This window comes from Pomacea canaliculata, linkage group LG3 (genome assembly GCF_003073045.1).
Source record: "Pomacea canaliculata isolate SZHN2017 linkage group LG3, ASM307304v1, whole genome shotgun sequence".
Classification (NCBI taxonomy): Eukaryota; Metazoa; Mollusca; class Gastropoda; order Architaenioglossa; family Ampullariidae; genus Pomacea; species Pomacea canaliculata.
In genome coordinates this window covers 34,081,541-34,108,392 of record NC_037592.1, presented here as the reverse complement: position 1 = coordinate 34,108,392, position 26,852 = coordinate 34,081,541, and the positions used below count along the sequence as shown (strand labels likewise).

Sequence of the window (26,852 nt, the reverse complement as noted above, 5' to 3'; positions counted from 1 at the left end):
TGGCCTCGCGCAATCCTCGTCCTACTCATTTCGCACGCGATGTATAGGTTGGCAAGTCACTGTAAAGGTCAAAAGTCAACCGGGCCAAGGTGCCATGGGGGTCGCTAGTCGCACAGACGTCACGTGGCTTTGTTTTTGTCCCAATGCTCAGGGTGGTCCGGTGGCGCAACGGTCGGCGCCTGTCGCCAATGCAGTGAGGACTGGCTTCCCTGGGTTCAGATTTCGTCTCGGGCACGCTCTTTTTATGTAACACTTTTTTTAATTTTCACCATGGAAGCCCACGCTTCTCGATGCACTCTTTCACTTTCATAAGCTAATCTTCGCATGTTGTACTCTTTTATTGACTCCATCGAAAGCAGTTCCTTTGTTATACCGAAGTCATCTTTGTTAGAATGTTATGGATTGCCGATTTCTAACGCGAAGTCGTATTTCATAAATCAAATTATTTTAAAAAAATCAAATGCATTTCGCATTTTGGTACACGGGCCGGTCCAAAGACGTATGCGGACCGTACTTTGCTCACCCTTGGTCTAGAGAGTGCGCTGTCAGATTCTAATTCTGGTACTCTAACCACTAGCTACCCGCTCTCCCCCTGATCGTCATGATAATGATGGCATTCATGTTATAATGGGAATGCCAAAGTTCGACCGAGACGAGGGTATTCTCTGTTTTCCCAACGATAAAAACGACGTTACTGCCGGCGACTGTTACAAACGTTTTCTGTTATGACCAACATTCAAATGTTCAGGTCATTGTCTGTTGCCAGTTTCGCCTGGCAATGTCTAATTCCAGAGTTGGTTACTACTTCTCGCAGATATCTCTATGTACATCTCCTAATTATTTTATTTTGGAATGACAAATACTGTTGGTGTTGTTCGAGTATTTTCGATAGATGCATGTGCCCAGCGGTAAAATATAGATTCATGTTTCAAGTAATTGCAGATATTACTAGGTCTCACTTCAATATGAGTACTAATTCAGTATTGTTCATTTCTTAAAGAAGTTATGGCCTTATTCATAGATTACTAGTTCATAAATTACGAAAAGCGTTCAGTTTTATTGTCAGCACTTTCATGACAACAACAATAAATTTCGAAAATAAAAAGATTTGAAAATAAATAAACGAATCAAATAGAAAAAATAATTTCTAGAAGATATTGTCCATATCCATGCAAGATTTTTTTAGAGAAGGATAGTTTCAGATTTTCATCTAATACGACCAGAAGCAAAAGTCATACAGATAAAGTTTGCTTTATCTATACATCCGCAAGTGTATCTATACATACGCAAAGAACCTCAAACAGAGACATTTAAACCCATTTTAATAATTTTAAATATTTTGTATAACTATCAAGATCTACATCTTGTCATTAAGTACCCTACACTTTATGGAACAGGTTCTTAACTTTTTGCATGTGAATCTCTAGTGTAAATGGAGGTAGTGTCTTTTATTATTTTTATACGCCCAACAAGGCTTTAGAAAGTAAATGTAGAAGGCAAATGCTGATGACATAAGCTTGTTAGTCTGGCTTGAGTAGTTTGTTTTGTATAGTTTTATCTATTTCACGAAATATGATTACAGCATCCTCGGAGCACAAAGGTTTGAAAATTTTTGCGCATGGGTTAAAAAAAAAGATATCCGTGATGTATAAATGAAACGTAGATGCTATGGTCGGAGATGAGGATGATAAACTTTAAGGCTGTTTTAATAGTGTGTGCATGCAACAATCTCGACTTTGTTATGTTAGAGATAAACACGGACCTGCAAAACTCACCTGTTGGGAGCAGTTCAGGTAATGTAGCTCTGTGGTGGAGACTAAACACTGAGGAAAGACAATGAACGCGCTGAACACACACACACACTCTCTCTCTCCCCCTCCCACTGGCTTCCATTCTTCCCCTCCCACCAACTGAACAGTAAACGGAGGAATACTTTTTATCTGTGAGGTCTACATACTTTTTTCTATGTTGCATATTTCGCCTGGTGTCGACATTAATCATTTGCAAAATTTTCACTCCACTCCTACTGACTTTTTCTTGATACAAAATACTGTCGAAATATCACAAACTCTGGCAATGTATTGTGGGCGTTATAGGAAAGAAAAAAAGTATGATAATTTTTTTAGTAGTTTTACAAGTGCTTATAACAACAATCTTTTGCAGATATGAATGGGATGATGTATATGACTAGTCTTCAAAGCTGTTGCACGATGATGAGGCAGTGTGTTAGAAACCTACACGAACATTTTTTGTGAACAACCATATTATCGTGGTAACCTCTTTTGTACTTTGTTACTGAACTGATTGCTTGTAGATTTGCTTCTAGAGTGCATAATTAGAAACAATAAAGCACTGGGCCCATTTTGTAACTTTGGACAAACATCAGTCTTGGATTATCAGTATATTATAGTAATCTCTTTGATTGTTTGAATACACAGGTATGCATGTGTGCGTGTATATATATATAATATAAAACTGGCTGTGTGTGCAAATATGTTGCCTTTTATGTATACAATTAAACGTATTTAGACGTTGATATTTAGAATGCTCTAATCGAGGAAGAAAATCAGGGGCACTGAAGGGGCTTGAAGAGATAGCAGTTGGTCTAGCTCAAGCCTCTTCCTCTGTTTTCTCTAACAGTATTCGTAATTTATCGCAGGAAGCAAACTGCAAGCTCCTGTAAGCTCTCGCTCGTCCGCACGGACGACCAGTCGTAGACATTGGTACACACATAACCACGACCGACAACTCCTGGGAGTTCTAACAAGAACCAGAGCTACCTCCCTTACTCCATCACGGGCCATACTGACAACTCGATGGCGCAGTTCTGCTGGTGTCCTGACTTACAAACAATGCAAAATAAATAAATAAAAAATAAACAACAACAAAAAAAACAACAACAAACAAACAAAAACAAACAAACAAAAATCCAAAGGAAAAAAACAGCGAAATATCAAGACAAGCAACCGTACAGACAGTTGAAAACCATGTTCAAAAACATTTCTTCACAAGCTAAAATGAGTGGTTGTACTAGTCAAAATTTGTACACCGACCATTGGATATAACAGTCGAGCCCTAGTTGTCAGCAGAGAACAGTCTAGGGGCCCGGAACCAACTGTCGTGTAAAACTTCCACTTGATATCCAGCAGAACTGCACTACTTGAGCTCTTGTACAGCGCTTCAATGAGTTGAACGAGGCCCTCTTCGATGATGAATTATCGCATGACATCCCCTCGATCCAGACTCCTTCAAATGCTCTTTTAATGTCGATAAAGTTGTTCTGAAGATATCCCATTGATGCTTTTAGTATTTTTGTATTAAGACGCGTGTCACAACGTTACCACTCAGGCTTGCGACAGTTACGTGTTCTTTCTTTCAATACAAACAGACAACATGTCTTGTGAGTTTGCGACTTCTATTGCAACAATAAAAAAACCCAACAGATAAACACCAAAACTAATCTCAGGAAGTCAACCAAAGGTAATGAACATTCTCATTAAAACCATCAAGTCAATCAAAAAAAATCATAGAACCATTAAGTCTCGTAATAACATTCTTGGCGCAGAGTTTTCTTGGCGCCATGGTAATTGTCTCTCCATATTCGAGTCTGTCTCCGAGGAAGATTCAATCGCTATCTTCCAAGTAAAAAAGAATAATAATTAAAGATCAATCACGTCATTAAAATATTATCCAACGGAATAACACTCTTGAACAAATATATACGAAAGAGTCGCTGCCCATTCATCTGCGGATACGATCCTTCTCGCTGTCTGGGCTGGATACGGCGGCTCGGCGACGCGTCATCACAACAATATTTTGTTGTTGGGATATATATATATCTTTCTTTTTCTCACAAATATATAATAGACTTCACTCCCTTTCAGCGGGTGCGACACTAAAGTATACTAACTTTCTAGTATCGATGATGGCGTTCGGCGACGGTATCCAGAAATCCTTTTTTTTTTTTTCCCCTTTTCTACTTTACAAAAACGTTCCTCTTCCTCTATGTTCTCTCACATTTTAATGCTCCTCTCTCACTTAAAAGTCTTGTAACCGGAAAAGGGAGAACAATTCTACCAAGCTCCTTCAGTCAAGGGAGATAACTGCAGATTGACCGTCGAAGTCTTCAGAAAAGAAGGTAAGTGGAAAATAATGACCTTTGACATATTATTAATTAAACAGCAAAGAAAGGGATCATTGCTGGAGTTAATTTAGTGCAACTGAATATCGCTTTTGTTAAAAAGGGATGATCCAGTGACAGAAGTTCCAGTGGAATGTCGGTATAGATAGGTCCAATCATTTGGTAGATAGATTCAGTTCGTACACTAGTAGAGACGAGAACAACAGAGTGCAGATTAGGTAGATGCATCATGTAGATTAAATACCGAAATCTAAATCGAAACACGTCCGCAACACAGAAGCAAAATAAATGAGAGTTCTTTCCATCTTTCTTCACAAGTCATTAAGCGGTGTCTAGACCTCGAGGATGTTCCTTTACCCCCTGGAGCCGTTAGTATGAAGCAGTGGAAAAGATCCTGGGGAAAAGTAACAAAGCTGTATCCCCTGGAAATAGATCTCAGGCTATTCTTTTTATTCGGCCCATGCAGTCGATAGTGCAGCCATGGTGACAACATTAACAAACTGACCTGTACTTTTATGTCTAAGCTTCTGTGAACAGTGAGTGTGTATGTGTGTTCGATTGTGCGTCTATACAGTTGTAACCGAGTGGTGGCGGTGTGACGTAAACTTCCTCCCGCACATCAGAATTAGGACTAGCGTCAGCAAAATACTAGTCTTTGACATCATGACAACTATGACGTCTGTCGTCTCGTCTGCTAATGGCCGCAATACTACCGACCCTTTACACAAAGGTGAGTCTTTTCTACGCTGTCTAGAACCCGGAATACTGGGTCCTGGAGCCATAAGTCAGAAGAGGTTGCAAAAATATATTTGGGAATATCTTATGAAGCAATGGGTCCAGGAGAAGAAGAAGAAATCTAGAACTTGGTTCCGTAGTTGTAAAGAGCAAAGAAGATAACAAGATCCACCTAGGTGGGAAAGTGAATGTAGCCGTGGATGTAGATGTGGATGTAGCCGTTGCCACGCCCTCTTGTGACTAGTATTAGCAAAGTTGATCCTCTTTGGTATCAGTGTTCGCGTGAGGATGCCTGGTGGTGCATTTTACCATGCCCAGAGTTTTCACAGTTCGCGAACTAAAGTAGGAAACATTCCTAATGAAAATATCCTACCTGATAAATGCCCCTTGGATGTAAATGGTGATGCAGTTATTAGTGAAGTATTGAACAAAGAGATAGCTATTGATGAGGTACAAGGATGTAATGGTAGGATAAAAAAATAATAAGGCATGTAGAGCTGATATGGTTGTAAATGAATTTCTTAAAGCCTCTTTGCCAAAATTAATAAGTATATTAACCTCATTGTTCAATCTTGTTTTACAGTATGGTAAAATCTCAGAAGGCTTATCAGTTGGAAAGATTTGTCCACTGTATAGGGGCAGAGTGATACTTTGATAACTACATAGGTATAACCATTTTGAGTTACATTGGCAAACTATATTTACTACTATTCTTAACACAAGGTTATAAATTCTTTTTGGACGTCAACAAATGGCCTAATTGATGCTTATTTACAATACAAGAAAAGACTGCTGTGTACTTTCATTGATTAAAGGAAGGCTTTTGACAATGTGCAAAGGCATATTCTGTGGGAAAATCTGATTAGCTATACTGTTAAATGTAATAACAGATATTTACCATAAGGCAAAGTCCTGTGTTAAAACACAACAGGAATTATCCTTTTTTCACCTGTAATGTTGGAGTGTGGTAGGGCGAAAACTTGTCGCCTGTACTTTTTTCCACTGCTTTTAAATGACTTAAAAGAATTTCTTTCTCAATATGTTGATGTATTGGTATTGCCTCAAACCCTTGCAAATGAATATGATTTTTGAAGTCATTATCTGTACTTATTTCTGCTTTTGTATGCTGATAATACTGTTATACTTGCTGAAACTGCCATTGCTATGCAGAAAGCACTAGATATTTTAAATTTGTATTGCAAAAAAATATGGTCCTCAACTAAATACTGAAAAAACACAAACTATGATATTCTCACAGGTAAAGGTTAAAAAAGTGTTATTTCTTTCAATGGAAAAACAATTGAAGTGGTGTGGGAGTATAAGTACCGATAGGAACAGTTTTTAATTATAATCATAAATTTAATAAACCTATAAAATTACATCGAGTACATGCGAACAAAGCTATGTTTTTCCCTAATTAAGGAATGTAGAAAACTTGCCTTGCCCGTAGACATATTAATCTTTTTGATAGTTGTATAAAACTTAATTTGTTATATGGAAATGAGATCTTGGCTATTGAATCTCTTGATATTTGTAATAGGATGCAACTGAGATTTTTGAAAACAATGTTAACAATTAAAACTAGCACACCAACATGTGTGGTGATGGGTAAATTTGGCACTTTTCTTGTGTCAATTATTGCAAAATGTTGGTTACTGTGCTTTTGGTATAGGTCATATATGGAACATAACTTTTAAACTAAAAAAATATCTATTCTCCTATTCCACTTGTGCAACTTTCTATTTAATAGCCCAGTATGTAAACTATCATTGTTTAGCTGTGTGTTTTCGTTGTTAGTTGCCTTTCGTCTTTCCTTTATCTGGAAATTTGACTGTAGTTTTTCCCCCCATCATTTTAAAAATATTGTAATGCCACTCTTATCAGTTTATTCAAAAATGGAAACATGACACATATACAAATAAGATCTGCACCACCTACAGTGTACTTAGAGAATATTTTGGTTTAGAGAATTACTTAATAAATTTGTACCCTGCATTTAGACCAAAAGTTAATAAAATTTAGGTTAAGCTGCCATAAATTCCTTATTCGCCAATTCAGATATAGTGATGTACCTAGATATTGAAGAATATGCCTGTGGTGTAATCTAGATGAGATAAGTGATGAATTTCATTATGTGTTTCTTTTGCTCACCTTTTGTTACCTGTTTCAAAGAAAGCGCTTCTTCCTGTATATTTTGTGCATCATCCAAATGAATTTAAATTTCACCAGCTCATGAATATTAAATTAAAGTATATTCATTAATTTAAGAAAATGTATTCGATTTGTATTATCACTGTTTAAATAATTTCTAAAAAAATTTGTAATATCATGTATTCATTTATATATTTTCCACATTGTTACCATATGTTGTGCATATGAGATTGTTGTTGTGTCATTGTTATTATATTATGCTATGGCTAAAAATACCCCTTGGGCTTATAGCCAATCCATAATAAAAATAAAAATCTTTCCAATTAGAGTTACTTTCAAAAACTATGCTAATGTACGTATACTTGAAACTTTTATTTTTTATTTTTTTTGTTTTTCTAAATTAGAGAAGTTTCACCTTTTCAAGCTCTATTTCCTAAAAGTATTAAATTGTGCTCTCCCGATTGTGTGTATATGTTGCCAGTGCACGATCGTCAGAAGAAATGCGCGGCACACCCGAGGCACGCAGCATTTACTTGCCTACAGGGGGCGTGGCACTACGCGCGGTAACTCCGCCTGACCTCAAGTTCTCATGTAGCAGTGGTCGTTCTTGTTATCCTCTCTGGTCAAGAGAGATTCAAAGTTTCTAGGCCTATAGAAACATTAGGTAACATCTGAAGGTTCTAGGCAGCACATTGTAACTATTTTGTTGAGTTCCTGCTTTTGCCCTGGGGAAATGAATTCTTCTTACTTTATAATTACGGTCTCTTGGATAAATTAAGATGCAGCAATATTCACAGGGTCTGAGGACTGCGTGTTAGTTGTCACAGTCCGTCAATCTGATCGCAATAATCTACCTACACAAATTTCATCAGCGGGTATTTTTTTTCTCTCTCTCTCTTTGTCCACCTGTAAGTCAAGTTGCTGACTTGTGTTCTGAGGGATTCATGTTTTACCTCAAGCCAGAAGCGAAGCTTATGGCTTTTGCTATTTAGTATTTCCCTTCTTTTAAGAAGAATTCACGATGGGAAGTTACCTAACCCTACGATACGCATAATAGTAAAAATAAGATTAGAAATTAATGTTGATAGAATAAAAACCTTTTCTGCAAACATTATTTTTTTATAAAATGATAATAAATAAATAAGGATGAATAATCATAAGTCTTTTCTTTACTATTTTGAAGAAAATAAAGGACTGGAGATTGCCTACTTTTATAGTCAAAGCAAACTCGCTTGAGTCGTCGCGATTTATGAGAACTTTGCTTTCTGTGTTTAAACGCCTTCGCCCCTACAATTAACGCTAGCGGTGACAAGCCTTCTGGGCATTCTATGTAATAGGTTTTGCATCAAACAAATACTTTGGCCACTAAAATGTAAGCCTGTTCACATTTTCGACAACGAACTCGCAAGAAGTCGGTCGACCATAGGCTTTTACCAAGCACCTATATTCCTCCATGCTTCTATCCATTTTTCCACTTAAGATAATAAACTTTCGATTAAGCGTGTAAAATTCAACCCTCCAGTATGTCATATCCACCCCTTTAGTGTGATATGGAGCATGTCACGATTAACTCTGACATTAGTGTTTATTCAACATTTCGTGTTATTATCATTGCAGTGGCGTTTATATCTTCTACCAATGATCTGCCCTCATTTGCAAGAAGCCAAGGTGATGAACGGCGCCCGCGGAAAGCGGTCCATTGTGTTTGAGATCTTCCACGAGAATAAGTAGAGGTCGGGCATTTCAACAGGTATGGCGGATGCTAGCATAAAATTGACTCAAAAAACTATGTCGTTTTCGAAAATACATAAACGTTTTAAGTGTGTGCACTTCACACGACGTGTTCATATTATATTGTGCATTTGGCGTGATCGCCTGTTGCGTCCTGCTTGCTACCCTTGGACCGCGGCTTACAGCCTTTCGTGCAGGTCTACAGCGTGTTTGGAATACTTCTTTTACACGAGCCACTCGTCCTCGTGTAGAAGATCTGACGACAACCACTCAATACCTGTCTGGCTTTAAGTCGCCCTACATCAAAGAAGAACCTATACACCACGCCGGTTACGAGTTTGCTGCTGTGGCCCAAGCGATCCCCAAATCTGGCGGCAAAGACACGAGTGAAGTCACGAAACTTGTGATGATGGTCGATGTGCCCCCTTCTGAGAGGGTCGAGTAGGGAATTCTTTGGCGCGTGTCCTGTGTCCGCCTGTGCGCTGTCCTTCGTCCGCTCCAACGACAACTTGACTGCCGACGCCGTAGTGTTCCACGACTTGCCGGAGAAACTGGCTGTTCCTCAACGGACCTCGCCCACACAGGTCTACGTCTTCATGCACATGGAGTCGCCTGTTCACGTCTCAGATCGTTACAAATCTACGCTTTGGAACGCAGTGTGTACATTCTCTATCCTTCCGCTATTCCTTTCTTTATTCAGGTAAATTTAATTTTTTTTTCTTTTCTTTCTTTTATGCCAGGTTCGTTCTTTTCTTTATATTGATTGTCTTGGCTTCTTTTGTTTTCTTTGAGTGCAAATTTCTCCTGCCTTCATGATATCAATTCCGTTAACAGGCATTCAACTGGACGTGGTCATACAGAGTGGATGCTGACATTTTTTGTCCAGTCGCTTATCTAAAGCGTGCTAGAGAGGTGCCAACGCGAGCCTTTCTGCTCAGTTTAAGGAGGAATAAAACCAAGGCCGTAGCCTGGTTCTCCAGCCACTGTAATGTTCAAAGTCGACGTGACGAGTACGTGGCCCGACTACGTCGGGTGATCCCCGTCGACATCTACGGACGGTGCGGATCCTTGCAATGCACAGGACCTACGTGTGAGCAGATGCTGTCTACCGACTACATGTTCTACCTGTCGTACGAAAACTCCTTTTGTCAGGACTACGTGACGGAGAAGTTTTTTCGGGTGTTTAAAGAGAATGTGTACGTCGTTCCGGTTGTTCGTGGAGGCGCTGACTACGACAAGTACTTCATGCGAGGTGTGTACGTCGACTCGGAGTGGTTTGAAAGTCCGGAAGACTTGGGGCGCCACCTGCTGGAGCTGATGGAGGACGAAGAGACGTACGTGGACATGCTGTGGCGCAGGGCGCATTTCCTGTACCACGAGCACGGCATAGTGGACGCCAAGTGCCAGTTGTGCCACCGACTCCACAACGTCCACAGGTTTGCCAAGACGTACCCAGACCTTTACGAGTGGAATCACCACAACAGATGTCGGCCACCGAGTCCCTTGAAACTTAAAAAATCCAACAAACAAAAAAACTCAACAGCACTTGTCGGGAAAGTACAGAAAATAAAATAACCCCACTTATTCTGACCATAAAGATATATTATGGAAAGCTAGATACCTCGATTTAATCAATCTAGCTCAGGATTCTTTAATTTTTATTTAGTTTTCATTCTATTTTATCATCTCATTACCACCTTTCAACCACCATCAATATTCTTTTGCTAATAACATCTTTATAAAAAAAAATAGGAGAGGAAACTCATAAAGGGCTAGTGAGGATACTTTTTTTCTAAAGACTGTAACGTTTTCTTGAGAAGAGTGGGTTAAGTGTGTCTGCGAGCGCGTGTAAACATCTGCATGTAAACCACGCTCGCCGCACTCTTCTCACCTTTTTTCAGCAAAAAGGTCCGACCAACGATTAGCACATTTAATGTTCAGGAAACTAAATAGTGACAAAATGAATGAAACAAAGTAAAATAGCACTACACGGCTTCACCCTCTATTCCTACCGTCGCCCTCCGTTCTTCCCTCTCTGGCCGCTCTCCCGTTTTTTTTTTCCACGTCATTCTTCATATGACGTCAAAGAATGCGTCACCCAGAGCAGCGTCAGCACTCGCGCGATTGTTCCTCCCCGACCACAAGGAGAACCAAAAATAAACATGAATACAGGCTCGCCTGAATCGCGAATCGTTACAAAGACTAAGTAAAGCTGAGTCCAGGATAGTATTTTCAGAGAATTGGATGAATTGTTGTTGTTGTTGTTGTTGTTGTTGTTGTTGTTGTTGTTGTTGTTGTTGTAGTAGCGCTGCAACATCACTATGCAGAGAAAGGTCAAATTAGTGAACATTTTGGGATACGCCTAATTAACATAATACCCCAGGTATCCCTTTGACTAAAACCTGGTGATGTTGGTGTATATCTTTTTTTTTTTCAAATGCCTCTAGAGTTTGACTAATATAATAAGTGAGGAGACAGCGCCGACTACAACACGGGAGACAAACATGCGAGGTTTGCACGTTGTCACGAACTTAATCTACAAAGTAGTCTCCCATAGTTACATTACCCTTCTAAAACATTATTTTGATGTACATGATTTTTTTATTTGTTTTTTAACAAGTTGTAATTTTTACAGATACGAATGAATTACGTGACACAAACCCTGTTTTCTGGCAACTAGTCAGTCTTAACAGTTTCTCCGCAGAGCCAGCTCCAACTGGCAACGTTACACTCTGCGTATATGATTAATGTTAGCCCGAGTGTTCATTTAATTTTAATCCATTGTCAGATTCAATCTCCTTTAATTCGAGCGGAAAACTTTAGTATTTTGTGTTTAGCTCTCGTAAAAAGTTTGCATTCATTTTAGAGCTTTAAGAGCTTTTTTTCAAAACGCTGTGAGTATGTACGTCAGTGTTATACATCACAGGTATTGTAGTCATTGATTTGCCTCAAAACTTATGTGATTTTGTAAATTTAAATTTAATTGTCTTCTTTTATATTATTCTTGTCATGTATTACGACTTACTTTGTAAACGCTCCTCTACTTTCCTTAAATTGGCATTATTGAGTGAGTAAGTACCTCACAACAAACAAATACTACAGTTGTAGGATAACCGCGAGATGTGTCATCGTCACTGTTGTCATCATCAATACATTAGTCCTCGCCACAGGTAAACACTAAACCATATTAAACACTCATTTACTTGCTTCTGTGCCATTTGGGGGGAAACTGTAGATGGAGAAATTTTAAAGTATATTTATTTCTTCCAAGAAGAATTTCATGTTATAGTTTTTAAAACCGTGTTCAGATTTGTATTTGTTACTTTCGTGATTAAACCCTGCCGGTCATTGTTTAACACTCAGCTGTTTATAAGGTTCAGGGCTCACATCCCATGAGTATAAGTGAATAAACTTTGTTGTTGTTTTTTGTTTTTGTTTTTGTTGTTGTTGTGATTATTATTATGCTGAATCTGTATATCTGTTCATGTGTATATGAGCACATAATTGTTCAACTTGTGCTGGAACATGTGCACCATACATGGTGTTTATGTATGTCTACGTAACGGACGCTTTGAGTGGGAGATAATTATAAAGAGCACATATCTTTCTGTTTAAGAATAATTTAAAAAAAAAAAAACCAGAAAGATGGACAAGCATTAAATCGTATTGTAACGGGTACATGTAACCTGTCCGCCAAGCTCAGATATAACCGGGGGCTGCACCGCAATCACAAGAAACAGACTAGAATAACAGAAGAAGAAAGAGATAGAAGTGAGTGAGCGACGAAGACTCAAGACTGCTGTCTTACAGCAGACCTGGGCAAACGCCGGCCCGCAGGCCGGATCCGGCCCGCCTCCTGTCTCTGACCGGTCCGCCTGCTGGCCCGCCCACCAGTAAATATACTATATATACAGTATTGGGTAAAACTGAGTTAACTATATTAGTCCGGCCCTCTAGAACCATCCCAGTTTCTCATCCGGCCCCTTGGGAAAATTAATTGCCCACCCCTGTCTTACAGTAATATAAAGGCAACACATTGGATACGATTCTGAGTCTGATTCTGAGATTGGATCTGATAATATGCAACATCAGCTTCACCAGGAGAATCTTTATATTTCCATGGAATCTCATGACAAATAAAACAAAGAGCTCAGTTTCCGTGTTTGATGGACTGACACGCAAATCGTACTCCTTGCTCGTCGCTAACACTTCTCAATTTCTTTTATGGTACTAAGAAGCTGGAACAATTGTCCATCTTATAAAAAAAAAATCCCGTTAAGTGCTTTTTCCTGCTGTGTAGGCATTTATTTCACAACTTCATATCTATAAAAGAAAAATAACGTGCGTGCTCTGTGTACGAGATTCTCTGTGCATGCGTGAACGAAAGGCTGTGTGCGTGTATGAGAGGCTGCGTGCGTGCAGGCTTCTCCATCACAGTGTTCGTGTTTGACCTCGTGACTTGCTGGTCTTATCGACATCACCGGTCTTCTCATCTTTCCCTTGCAGACCTGCATTGACTTCAGGATCACCAGGTGATCATCCCTGTCTCCTACCCTCCAGAGTAGCTCTAGAGTTTAATGGTACTGTAACTGAATTCCAAACTAATACCAAAAGGCAGTCATATCTAATGACAGTTTCTCTGGGTATGGGGCCAGGAGACAGACAAAACATTCAGGACTAGGAGGCAGCTAAAAGGGCTTTAAAGATAGGTGAGACAATATATCGGCAGTGTGGAGACAGTTCAAGTATGAGGATCAAGGTAGCCAGAAGCAGATTAGACAATGAGTGAAGAATTATTAGCAAACTTAAGGACACTGTTAGGTAAGGCAATGTGTGAGATGCTCAAGGATACAATGCGTCAGGGTTCTGGAGACAGGTTATGGACTAGGAGATGGGCTAAAAAGACTGGTTAGGTGGTGAGCGAAGTTCTCTAAAACAGGTTTATCATGGGGTTAAGAGACAGGTCAGGCACTCTGTCACGAGTTTGGATACAGGTTCGAGATTATACAGCTCACGATAAACGTCGTTCAGAGACCGTTGAGGGAAGAAACGAGGGATTAAGTGACAGGCAAATGTTAGGAGAGTTCGGAAAAGGTAAAGCAATCTGTCGGTCGTTCGGAAACGTGGTTCGGGACGAGTTTTTTCAGTTCTAGAAATCATTGCGGTTTCTTCAGAAAAGCGAACGACGCTCTTCTTTTGGACTGTGCATGTCTGTTCAGCCGAGACTCGTGTTGACACCCTCTTACAAATGAGGTGGGCGGACTGGCCTCCGTTTGCCGTTGGCGGAGGTCCTGGTGGAGAGGGTGCGTGCGGCAGGGGTCGCACCTTGTTGCGACTTTGCTCACCACGTGCTGCGCGCTGCGCAATTAAACTGTCGACGTGACCGCACACTGGCAGCCACAGCAGCTCCACCACCTCCTCCACCTCCATGCCACCGGAAGTAGATTCAAAGGCATTGCAGAAGGCTTGGGAAGTTGGCACTGCGCACGCGCACGACGCTCTCGTCGGCAGGTCGCACCCCGCCCACGTACTCAGGAGACAAAATAGTGAAGCAGAACTGTGGTCCCCTATGTTTGTCTTTGTTATCTGTTTCATCTTTCGCATTATGGATCTGCAGAAAAGGGATTTTTTTAATTCTCTCCACACAAAACTCCTTTCGTGCCGTTTGGTGTTTACAACATCGTAATACCGTCATCAGATAAAGATCATGCGATGAAGTTGATTTTAGGAACGAGGTTAGAACTGCTTCAACAAATACCAGTCTGTGTATGACTTTGTGTCCTTTGCACGAAATCTTGCACAATATAAAACAGTTCACTTCTCACACTGCCCTTACTAGTTAAAGTTAAATTGTAAAATCTTGAATATTAAGCGGACGTGTGTTCATTTATTGTCTAAAACAAAGGTGATATCCTCTTCTTGCCCTACAGGCACAGGACTGTGAGTGGTTCACCCTGACAGGATAGGAAACCCTTCAGGCAAAGTCTAGCTCTTAAATTTTCAAAAATGAAGTACTCTTCAATTGTTCTCACCAACCCTATTAAAAATCAGTTTTCTCTGGTGGTCATACGTGTTTGTTGACCAAACGTCTAAAACTCGTTAAAAGAATGCTCCATCAGGGAGATAATAATCTTTTTTCATTTCTTTCGTAAAATACTTTCTATAAGCATATAATGTGTGACAAAATTGCTGTAAGCTGTACTGTAAACTCAAGAAAGTTGTAATACTTTCTACCTTGCCCCCTGGTAGTAGAATCGCAGTTGCAAGCGATAAACTATACAGACATTGAACATACAACCCTTCGTGTACACATAGTCTCTCAATCAAGTCAGCTGAACACTTTTTCTTTACTGTGTCCCATAATGCCTTCTCAGTGTCATTTATATATCAGTTTTATACTTTCCAGCCATCCCGGACTCTTAAAATTGAGATTTATTTTCTCACAGTTCATGATTTTATTGGACAGTCCAAAATTCCCCAGTAAACACAAAGGTATGCATTGTACTGCACATGTTTATGTACTTTGATGTTTTTAACCTTTGATGTATACTTGTCATTAATTGTTCTAGATTTTGACTTCACCAGGTCTCTACCACCAGACATGTTCCGTTCAACATCTCTCTCCTATCAGTTCTGATATTGATGACATTAATGGCCTTGTGTTGCTGTTATTTATTATTCTTCTAATGTATGCTTATATTTGTTATTTAACAACTTGCTGAAGAGAAAAATGATTCCCTTGGAGGGATACTCGCTACTCAATTCTAAAGTAAATAAAGGTTTAACGACAGAAGAGGAAGAAGAGAACGGAAGAAACGATATATTCTGAGTTAATCGCGAATTTAGCTCCGTTAACCCTTCCCCCCATCACCGGAAGGCAACAGTTTGTTATGACCTAGAGAGGACATGAAAAGCTGTGGAACACAATGTCAACAAACACCAGCTGTCAGTCGTCATAAAGAACGGCGCAGGCTGTGAGCTTCTCAGCCCTCGTCTGTATCCTTCCTAGTTTCAAGGGTGTGTTCACTCGACCGTGATGGATTAGGCATTCATCTCTTCCTCCCACCAATCCCATCACTTCTACCCCAATACCTGTACGTACTCAGCAGCAAGAAAGTAGCTGTCAAAGTTCTTTTTTTTTAAAAAAAGAAGAAAAAAGACGGATTTCCTACCTTGTCTCTTCTCGAGTCAGCCATGATGTTTGTGGAAGAACTGGGAGAATGTCAGACCTTTGTTTAGGCAAGTGAAATCAGGAAAATACTGACCGTTGAAATCATATTAAGCAGCAAAGAAAGTGATCATTACTGGAATTAATTTACTCCAACTGAAAATCGTTTTTGCACCATTCACAAAGTTGCCAGCAGTCAACATCAATCAGAGAGAGAGAATGAGGGACCGTTTGAACTATTCAGACGCTGAAAGTCTGCATTTCTCGTGCTCGGGTAGCAGTTTTTCAGAACCACGAGAAATGCAGAATGTCAGCGTCTGAATAGTCCAAACGGTCCCTCATTCTCTCAAAGCTGTATTCACTGGAAATAGCTTTCAGGCTATTTCTTCGACAGTATAATCTTTATCTGTCTACAGATTTATTCAACAGTAAAATGTTTTACATGCACGCACTCCCCCTGTTTTCAGGTTTACGCTGGCTGGGTAAAAAAAAAAATAATAAAAAGTAAAAAAAAACAACAACAACAGCCACACATTATGGAGAGTGTGATCTGTTGCACCCTGTCCATTCTAAACGAAGCAACAGTCGGGTAGCTGCGTTTGCACAAGTAGTTTGTGATATATTTATGGAGGTCAGTTGAGATCACCGCCTGACGCAGTCGATGGTGTAGCCATGGTGACAACTGTAACAACCTGAGCTGCATTTGTATGTCCACCCTTCTGTGAACAGCGTGTGTGTGCTTCTAGCGAAGGTGAGTCTTTTCAAATCAATTCAAGACGCTTTTTGTTGAGTTCCTGAATTTACCCCAGGGAAATGTTTTTGTCTTACTTTGTAACTACGGCCTCTTGGATAAAGTAAGAGGTAACGATATTCACAGGGTGTGGGGACTGCGTGTTTGTCACCACTCGACAATCTAATAGCATTCTACCTACAAAGATTTTATTACCGTTTTTTTTTTTTTTTTCTCTTAGTCCACCTGTAAATCAAGACGCCGACTTGAGTTCGGGAGGTTGGCGAGTTTTACGTCCAGCCAGCAGTGAAGACTATGTCATGGCTTCCGTGCTGGAGCTCAGTTTCCATTACAAAATCCCAACACACCTCTCAGGTGAGAATGCAGTCAGAGCTGCTCAAAATATTTTAGAAAGTCCAAGCCATCTGGGTGTTCTGTGTAAGAATTTCTGTACTAACAAAATGTTTCCTTCATACAAGTGTAAGAATATTCACATGTTTGACAGAGAACGCGTTGTAGTCGGTCGGTCGGCCGTTGTTGTTGTTGTTTGTTTTTTTTTCAAGCACCTGTATTCGTCCATGCTTCTATCCATTTTTCGTAGTTAATCAACTTTCGATTAAGCGTGTAAAGTCCACCCCTTCAATATGTCATATCCACCCCTTTAGTGTGATATGGAGCCTGTCGCGAATAATACTTACATGTTCCATAGCAGTGGTGTTTTGTAACCGAGTGGTGGGGTTCTGGACTGACAACAACAACCGTCCAGAAATCAAACTAAAAAGGCAGGAACCGTCAGCAGATGCACAACCCTTTTAATGCACGGACTAGCACAATGGCCAAATGACATCCAGCCCACTACAGTTTATTCAACATTTCGTGTTATTATCCATTGCAGTGGCGTGTATATCGTCTACTGATGATCTGCCCTCATTTGCAAGAAGCCAAGGCTATGAACGGGGCCCGCGGAAAGCGGTCCATTGTGTTTGAGATCTTCCACGAGAAGTAGTAAAGGAAAGGTCGAGCATTTCAACAGGTATGGCGGATGCTAACATATAATTGACTCAAACAACGATGTCGTTTTCGATGATACATAAGCGTTTTAAGTGTGTTTACTTCAAACCACGTGTTCATATGATATGTGCATTTGGCGTGATCGCATGTTGCGTCCTGCTTGCTATTGCCACTCCTCTAATTAGAAGAAGTGGACCGCGTACATTGGGCCGTTCGTGCAGGTCTACAACGTGTTTGGAATACTTCTTTTACACCAGCCACTCGTCATCGTGTAGAAGATCCGACGACAACCACTCAATACCTGTCTGGCTTCAAGTCGCCCTACATCAAAGAAGAACCTATACACCACGCCGGTTACGAGTTTGCTGATGTGGCCCAAGCGATCCCCAAATCTGGCGGCAAAGACACGAGTGAAATCACGAAACTTGTGATGATGGTCGATGCGCCCTCTTGGCTGAGAGGGTCGAGTTGGGAATTCTTTGGCGCGTGTCCTGTGTCCGCCTGTGCGCTGTCCTACGTCCGCTCCAACGACAACTTGACTGCCGACGCCGTAGTGTTCCACGATGTGCCGGAGAAACTGGCGGTTCCTCAACGGACCTCGCCCACACAGGTCTACGTCTTCATGCACATGGAGTCGCCTGTTCACACCTCAGATCGTTACAAATCTACGCTCTGGAACGCAGTGTGTACATTCTCTATCCTTCCGCTATTCCTTTCTTTATTTTTTCTCTCTTTAAATAAATTTACTTTACTTTTTTATGTTTACTTCTTTCTTCAAGCAGTTTTATTTCCTTTTTCGTTCCTTGTCTGTGATTTTTCTTCACTACATGATATCAATTCCGTTAACAGGCATTCAACTGGACGTGGTCATACAGAGTGGATGCTGACATTTTTTGTCCAGTCGCTTATCTAAAGCGTGCTAGAGAGGTGCCAACGCGAGCCTTTCTGCTCAGTTTAAGGAGGAATAAAACCAAGGCCGTGGCCTGGTTCTCCAGCAACTGCCACGTGCAGAGTCGACGTGACGAGTACGTGGCCCGACTACGTCGGGTGATCCCCGTCGACATTTACGGACGGTGCGGATCCCTGCAATGCACAGGACCTACGTGTGAGCAGATGCTGTCTACCGACTACATGTTCTACCTGTCGTACGAAAACTCCTTTTGTCAAGACTACGTGACGGAGAAGTTTTTTCGGGTGTTTAAAGAGAATGTGTACGTCGTTCCGGTTGTTCGTGGAGGCGCTGACTACGACAAGTACTTCATGCGAGGTGTGTACGTCGACTCGGAGTGGTTTGAAAGTCCGGAAGACTTGGGGCGCCACCTGCTGGAGCTGATGGAGGACGAAGAGACGTACGTGGACATGCTGTGGCGCAGGGCGCATTTCCTGTACCACGAGCACGGCATAGTGGACGCCAAGTGCCAGTTGTGCCACCGACTCCACAACGTCCACAGGTTCGCCAAGACGTGCCCAGACCTTTACGAGTGGAATCACTGCGACAGATGTCGGCCATCGCCTGACTTCTAACTGAAAAAAACAAACAAACAAACAAACAAACAAACAAACAAACAAACAAACAAAAAAATAAACAACAAAAAAAACAATTTGTCGGGGAAAGTAAGAAAATAAAATAACTACTATTTGCAGATTGTTTTATTTCTACATTATATAGTACAAACACATAGATTTAATTATTAATAAACCTAGCTTATATTTCTTATATTTTTATTTAGTTTTAGTTCTTTCATTAAACCACCTTTTAACTATCAGTATTTTTTGTAGTAGCATCCTCATTTTGAAAACAAAGGGATGATGAAGAGAGGTGAGAGAGAGAGACCAGCGCCGTCTGTTGGATGTTCTGTTTGGAACTGTACTTACCGTGGAGCTTATTGTGTGACGTGTTTAATATTTGACCTCCAGGTTGTGTTCATGCTGTGTGTAGACACTGACCTTTGACCTGGAGTAGCGTCATTTTATTCTGACGTCAACTTATTCTCACGTCACAACATGTCAGCTGTGAAGCGCACTGAGCTTGTCCACAGGGGAGATAACGCGCTGTACAATGTATTATTGTAAGCTGTTATTATTATTATTAAACAGGTACACAGTACAAAGAACGATTCATCAAGCAAACATCAGCAACCATAAAGGCAGGCAAGTCCATAGCAAAATCAACTAATAATAAAAATATGTGTTTGGACATCAAAGCAATGAGTGACAGAGTATACTCGGGTACACTTTGGAGATCCACCCCCACCTCCAACCAACCCTCACCAACGCCTACCCCACGACTTGTCGCGACTCCCTTGTCGATCGGCAACAGGACCAGGGTGTGCTGCAAGGTGGTGCGCTGTGCCGGGTGGCCGGGTGGGGGTCGGGTGGCGCGTGCGCGCGCAACAAAAGAAAGCGTGCCGAGTGGCGCGGTGGCGGAGGCTGACAAACGCCCAGCGCGCAGTGCGCGGCCAGCGGCGCCATGGCTACCCGCCCTTGCCAGCGGCTCGAGAACAGCAGGCGTCGACACCCGACAGAGAGAGAGAGAGAGGGGTGGATGGGTGGTAGAGGTGGGGTGGAGTCTTGCGGTGCACGCCTATCCCGTTACCTGTGACAGGGTGCGTCTTACATCTACCTTCACACTTTTTCTCTCCTTTTCTCACCCCCGTGGCTGTACCCCGACTGCAGCTACAAGGTCCTTGGTCACGTGCTCACTCCCCAGCAAGCACTCCACCCGTTTCAGTGGCTTGGCACTCACCTGAATATTCCGCACACGTATCAATAATACATCGCTGCACCCAGTGGCATCTGAAGCACTCAGTATCAGTGACAACCGCACCGCCAATGGCGGACAGGTGTTTTCCCGTGGGTACGAGTTAACTGCATGTCGGGTATGACTAGGGTGTGATTATATCTCCCTCCCCCACCCCGGGTGTGAAGGCGTCCCCGTAGTGGGATGTAGCACGATGCGGCGTGACACCGGTGTGTCAGGGTGGGCCTTGTGTCGCGAGAAAGGACCGAATGCCAAAGCAACAAAAGACGCCACTCAAACGTTTTTCTTTTAAAAATAATTTTAAAGGTTCTTTTTCGAGCTTATTGAAGCATCAAATTGTTCGTAGTTAATAATTTATATGTTAATAATTCACCACTGGCATAATTTTGCACTGTGGCCCTTTGAAACGAGACATTTCAAGGGAGAGTTTTGTGAACGGTTGTTTCATGCAATCAAAATATTCAAGGCGAGTGAGACTGGCTTTATACAAATAAAGGACGTTTCGAGGTAATAACACAGACACACACACACACTTCTAAATATTCACACATAAAAAAAATTACCGCTGCAGGTCCGCACATCAGTTGTTCTTTGAATTCTTCCGCAGCAACACCACGCTGTTGACAGATGAATAGTGTGTGTGTAAAAATCTCTTTCTCTCTCTCTCATATTGATTCTATCTCACATCATATCATCATAAGCATGAAAGATGTCGGGAAAATAATGACAGTTTTCCTGTGAGCTTGATCAGCGCTGTACAAACACCAATAACAAAAGAAAAGGCGAAGTTTTCCGACTCTGCAGTCAGCCACAAGTCCGACATCGGAGGTTCGCATCCTCAACCGGGGATATATACGATCACAAGGGTTGAGGTCTCCTTTCATCTTGTCACCTGCTCGTAACACAGGTGGGTGTCGGGTGGGGTGAGGGTAAGGCGCACTGAGGTCACGCGCGGCCACGCGGCACGGGTAGGTTGGCGCTGCGCCTGACTGTGGTCGCCACTGCCACTCACCGTACCATGCAGGTACTTCCAGACCAGAGGAGACGACGGACTGTGTCCTTACTTAATTCGCCATCAAGCCATTCACCTAAAGACGCCCGTAGCTCGTGATGGTCGGGGGGAGACACCCGGAGAGGGAGGGCAAGACGAGAGATTAGTTTTCAACTAAACACGCTTCAGATAAACCTCCTTAGCTATGGTAGCTATGGTAGCTGTAGTAGCTGTGGTAACGTGAGTTGTGAGTCAGTAACAAGGAATGAGTCTGTTCTCTACTTCTTTTTTTTTTTTTCTTAACTTTCCAAATTTATAATTTCAATTGTAACAGGAATTTTTATACTACTATTTCATTTCCCAAAGTTTTTGATCTAGTGCATCAGTTACATTTTTTAAAATTTACCTTTGTTTTCCTTTTTATTTTGTGTGAGAGAGAGAGAGATGGGTTTTTTTTGTTTTGTTTTTTTAATTTTCAAAGTCAAAATTCTATGAAAGACACTAGCCACCAACTCTCACATTCCCACAATAATTTCGACTGAGTGTTGAACGTTTTTTGAAACAGCATCCACGCACGCTTCCCAGCCTCGGTAAGGATGTCCGGCCTCTCTAACACCAAGAGCGTGACCCAAGGGGTTACCTGGCAGGAAGGTCCAAGGAGCACCACCGTCCTGTCTACATACCTCCCCCACTCCCTCACTCTTGTGTCCCCAGGAGCCGCGCTGGCGCACAGGTGTCGGCGACGAGGGCTGATGGGCAAATAATACCACGGAGTCTCTGATAATACCACCATAAGCCTGGCGGCCGCATTAAAAGCTTTACAACCGTCCTGAGCTGGCGCCTGGGGCTCGGCTTTCACTTTCAGCAGCCATCCGGGGTAGCAGGAGGCCCGCGCTCACAAGCAACTGGTCGTAGGGGGAAAAAAAAAGAAAGAAGATAGCGACAATGACGATGTCGACTCACAGCAGGAGAAGAAAACAAGAAACACAACAAAAATTAACAACTATATCAAATCCTTCCCGTTATCAGCCAGCTAATCTGTCCCCACCCCGCCTCTCTCTCTCTCCTTCCTTCTAACCCTTCACCTCAGCGATTATTTTTCCTTAGTTCTACAAGGTTGTCTCCCTTCCCTCCCTCCTTCTCTTCATTATTCTCAGCTGATAAGGAGTGCGTCCTTTTTTCTTCTGATTCCCAAACTCCATCCCAAATCTCTAATAACTCTTCATCTCACTAATCCTTCACATCCGGGGTTCCGTGTTCCTTTTCTTTTTTTTCTTTTTTTTTTTTGTTCTGCTAGAGGAGTAATTTTGCTGTAAGGGTGTCCTACGGCTGGAAGAGTCCGCCACAGTCTGCCTGTGTCTTGCTATTCCACCCCTGACTGTATACAAGGAGAGGCAGCCACGAGTTGTCGACTCCGTACCTCTCAAGGACGAGGAGTAGGGATGGAGGAGGAGGAGGATGGGAGGAGAAACCCGTTTTCATGAGAAGCCGGGTATAGCTACTCCTCATACACTAAACTTGGGACGATCTGAAACAAATTCATCCGCTCTAGCCTCTCCTTTAAAAACATAAAAAAGCCAAAAATAACCCACGACCGCAGCTGCAACTCTACTGCCGGTGGCGACAAAGAGTTATCTTTGCCTGTTGCGACGGCAAGATGGCGCTGATGATGTCAACAAAAGATGTCAGCACGTGGCGCTGTGCGTCGGACTAAGTCAGCTGGCGAGCCAGGCTCCATGCGATGACCAAATGCTTAATTGTCTCTTAATTTTAATTTTTAATCACGGATTACATTTTTCATGCATTTTTTCTCCTCGGCGACGGATATAGTCGCAGGGCAGACCTCCATCACTAGGTGTTTGTGCCCTTTATGCACCGATGTGACAAGTTGTATTATTTTTTTTTACTGTTCCATATTGTCTGGATGTGGTTGAATTTATAAACAGGAGTGTCATTCTCGAGCCATTCTAATTTAAAGGCGGAGGTTAATTAAAGTGATACAGCATACATGATTTTGTTTTATTTTTGGAGGATTGCTGCATGGTTGTAGCAACAGCCCTAGTAACAGAACGCCTGCACATGATTTTGTTTGATTTTGACATTTAAAACACCTACACACTTGCACACCTGGCACACCTCCACAACTGACACACAACTTTCGTTAGTCTGGCAAATTTGTTTATCCTCTGGCGGCCTTGCGCCATGCCGACTAAAATATTCGCCAAAGATGCGTCAGGGCCCCGCAGGTGAGAGGGGAATATCGTACAGAGGCGTTCTTTTGTTCAGAATTTGTTTCATCCACCCGTTGCCTTTAGACACGCTGTATGCACGCTGCACGAGAGAACCAAGCTCCTGACGCCCATGGTCTTGTAAACAATGCGCACGGGTGGCGGAGGAGAGGTCCTGCACCCCGATGTTGAGCCTGCAGCCTGTGTCCACACTCCTGTCGTCTGTTGACAGAGGAATCGTCGCTCTATCTGCTGGTCCACCCGCGCAGTCATAAAGGCCGAACAGTTTTGAGAACTAGAGATTTTCCTGTAAATATTCAATAAAGGGAGAAGCTTTTAATTATTTTTTTAATGTACGATTTGATGGATTATATATGTCACGAGATGAACTCATTTCGTGACATGCGCACGCACACACACACATACACATCCATATGCATGCACACACACACACACACAGCCTGCACCAAGCTCTGAGAACTGGGTGAATGGTGTCTAATTCAATAAATGTTTGGTGAACATAAAATAAAAATAAAACCTTCTGTTTAGTGACCGTCCACTTCTACTCCAAATTGTTTTTTCTCTCTTTCACCTCGTCATCCCCACCCTGATAATATTTATTCAGTCTCATCGACCACAACCCTATGTATAAATTATTACCGAGCAGACGACACGTATTCGAATAACCACTATGTAACTCCGAGTACATTATGTATTATTTAATAAAGACTTTTGTACCTCCTACTTCTCCCACCAAACTCAACCCACGACTCAAAAGAAGGAATCAAAAAACTCCTATATAATTCAATAAAGGTGTTAGCCGATCAGGATACCCTGCGCTGAACATTCACAGAAAAACAATTTTAAAAAAAATAATTTCTGTAGAGAGACTAGTAACACAAAAACAGAAAAGATGAGGGTTGAGAACAGGAGCGATGAAGGAGCGACAGAGGGTGGAGAGACTAGTGAAAGGGAAGAAACTCCAGAAAGGGTTGAGTCGCCCCCGCGCGAGCTGCGAGCAAGAGGCTGGCTGGGCGAGGCGAGACGCTGAGCCATTCTCATGGTAATTATTTGCGGCTCCAGCGGATGTTACGCAAGCCTCCTCCGCGCACAGGCCGCCGGGAAGCAAAAGTTACAAACTTTTCCGCGGCAACGTGGGCCGAAAGGGGGCGTGGCCGGCGGAGGACATGGTTGCAGTGGTTTTGCAGGCTAAAATGACCGGGTTTGGAATGTTTGTCGGAGGGGGACACGAGGACAAAGACCAGCCCACCCCTACCTCCAACACGCTCTCCTCCTTCCTCCTTTTTTCTCGCCGTTCTGTCTGCCGCTGTGGGCCAGAGAACGTGGCGGGCAGATGCACTCGCAGACGACCACACCAAGTCTTGTGTCCACGGCTCGTTAGGGGTTGGAGACCGGGGGGATAGGTCCCCCCACTCCACATACAAGACTGGAGGGGTCATGTTTTAATGATCTTTTTTGATGCCACGTCCCCCTGGGGTTCAAAATAGGAGGAGTGGTTGAGGGGGGTAGGAGGGCTGTATCTTGAAGAGATGGCCGCTCAGCCTAAAGCTTGGCCTGTCTTTTCAGAGAGCGACAATCAGACACAAGTTGCTGTTAACGGTACTCTGCGAACATTTTCGCAATTTCTTTTGCAAAACACAGCCAATTAGCCCGGCAGGGAGGCTGATGAAAAGCTTAAAAGCTGAGAGTTACGGAGTGGTGAGTGTGTGTGTGTGGGGTGGCAAGGGTGGGGAGGGAGTGGATGGCTTTCTTCTTCACACCCCCTTTAAGACCCATACAATGCCGCTACCTTGAGAAGTTGACGGTGCAGAGGAAGGGAAAAAGAAGCTGAGAGAGATTTAATGCCATGTCGACTTGGGCCCCAGCTTCCATCTGCTGTGTTTATCGCCCATGTACCGGATCACTCAGACTGAAAGGAAACCTCCTTCGTCAGCCCCTACCTCCGACTCCATGCCGCACCCCCTCCCAACCCTTGATTAGCTCTCAAGTACCGTTATATCTCATTCCCCACCCCTTTCTATCTTAACAATCAGACGACAAAGTCCTATTTGGGAGCGTGAAACCATGAATTATTCATGCTAGATGCGATAAGAGGGGGGGCTCAGCATTAACTTGCCATTCTGGCGACTGTTGTAATAACGCCCCAGACCCTGTCAAAATCTGCGAAATAAGGGTGGGTGGTTCGCAAAGGGGAGGTTCCGATCGGGGTGGAGGAGGGGGTGGCCTGCTAATGCTGCAAATGAGAGAAAGAAAAAGTTTGTTTCGAAGCACAGCTTGCATCTTCGACGAAGAAGAATGTGACTAAACGACGACAGTTTAGAAGTTTCCGTCAACCCCCCTCTCCTAACTCTTCCACCCCCCAAAAAAGAGTGAAAAGCGGAGAATGAGTGAGTGGTGGGGGGATTATTTAGTTTCGCTACCCTCATCACTACTCTACCACCATCAGTGCAACCTCCAACCTCACCCACCCACTTCCAGTGTCACCGTTTTCCCATCACTCTCTCTCTTACTCTCTCTCTTTCTTTCTCTTTTTCTCCGTTATCTTTTAATTTGGCGAGGTAATGAATATTCCATCTGCCTACCCCTAGTGGCGGTGGCAGAGCAGGTGAGAGCCCAGAACTGGGGAAGCAGGTTCAGGGGTTGGGAGGGATGGATTGAAAGCTGTCTATGTTTTCCGCCACTCTATCGTTCCACGCACGTGCGCCTCGCCCCGCTCCACGGGGTCGACCTTTGCCTGTCGCCCTCGCCAATCGAAATTGCAGCTACATAGGCATCATTCAGGGAGCCCAAGCGAGATTGCATGTAACAAAGAGGACATATTTCGCCATGCACCCACGGCCGGCGCCTGCAAGGTAAGAATAGGTTTCCAGACCGCGGCATATGCCCCATTAGTTGGACATTTTGCATCTCCATCTCATGCCACCACCCACCCAGGCACCTTCTCTGTCCCATCTCCCCCTCCCACACTTCCCACTCCCCTCTTCGGCCCCTCCAGCAGCCTCCAGGTTTTTCTCTCCTCTCTCATCAGAGTGCCCTGAGCACGTGCTACCTTGAAAACTCTTTGAAAGTCTCAGGAAAATAGGACCGTTATTTCGGGGACAGAAGAAAGAGAGCTCAAATGGCCAGAATTACATTCATTGACGAATACTATTCTCATGTCAAACTCCTTTTTTTCCTTTAGGCT

General features: G+C 42.7%; 2 protein-coding genes across 5 annotated transcripts; both read left to right on the top strand.

The window, feature by feature from the left end:
• Positions 1-3,794: 3,794 nt before the first annotated feature.
• Positions 3,795-10,370, top strand: LOC112560503 (alpha-(1,3)-fucosyltransferase C-like). 2 transcript variants are annotated; one of them, XM_025232404.1, is made up of 3 exons: positions 3,795-4,871; positions 8,645-9,414; positions 9,593-10,370. In XM_025232404.1, the coding sequence occupies exons 2-3, from the start codon at positions 9,175-9,177 to the stop codon at positions 10,331-10,333; spliced, it is 981 nt and encodes a 326-aa protein (XP_025088189.1). In that variant the 5' UTR covers positions 3,795-4,871; positions 8,645-9,174; the 3' UTR covers positions 10,334-10,370. The 2 variants fall into 2 exon arrangements, with proteins under 2 accessions (XP_025088189.1, XP_025088190.1); XM_025232405.1 differs by lacking the exon at positions 3,795-4,871 and adding an exon at positions 7,167-7,691.
• Positions 10,371-16,173: 5,803 nt separating this feature from the next.
• Positions 16,174-20,934, top strand: LOC112560504 (alpha-(1,3)-fucosyltransferase C-like). Of its 3 annotated transcripts, none has more exons than XM_025232406.1 (3): positions 16,174-16,677; positions 16,898-18,349; positions 18,517-20,934. In XM_025232406.1, the coding sequence occupies exons 2-3, from the start codon at positions 18,098-18,100 to the stop codon at positions 19,189-19,191; spliced, it is 927 nt and encodes a 308-aa protein (XP_025088191.1). In that variant the 5' UTR covers positions 16,174-16,677; positions 16,898-18,097; the 3' UTR covers positions 19,192-20,934. The 3 variants fall into 3 exon arrangements, with proteins under 3 accessions (XP_025088191.1, XP_025088192.1, XP_025088193.1); XM_025232407.1 differs by having other exon boundaries at positions 16,174-17,031; positions 17,552-18,349; XM_025232408.1 differs by having other exon boundaries at positions 16,174-17,689; positions 17,925-18,349.
• The last annotated feature ends 5,918 nt before the right edge of the window (positions 20,935-26,852 follow it).

Bases quoted from the DNA above. Each gene is read 5' to 3' on its own strand.
- LOC112560503 (XM_025232404.1), top strand. From the start codon at position 9,175: ATGTGCCCCCTTCTGAGAGGGTCGAGTAGGGAATTCTTTGGCGCGTGT. The intron at 9,415-9,592 runs GTGTGTACATTC...TTCCGTTAACAG, and splicing joins AATCTACGCTTTGGAACGCA to GCATTCAACTGGACGTGGTC.
- LOC112560504 (XM_025232406.1), top strand. From the start codon at position 18,098: ATGATGGTCGATGCGCCCTCTTGGCTGAGAGGGTCGAGTTGGGAATTC. The intron at 18,350-18,516 runs GTGTGTACATTC...TTCCGTTAACAG, and splicing joins AATCTACGCTCTGGAACGCA to GCATTCAACTGGACGTGGTC.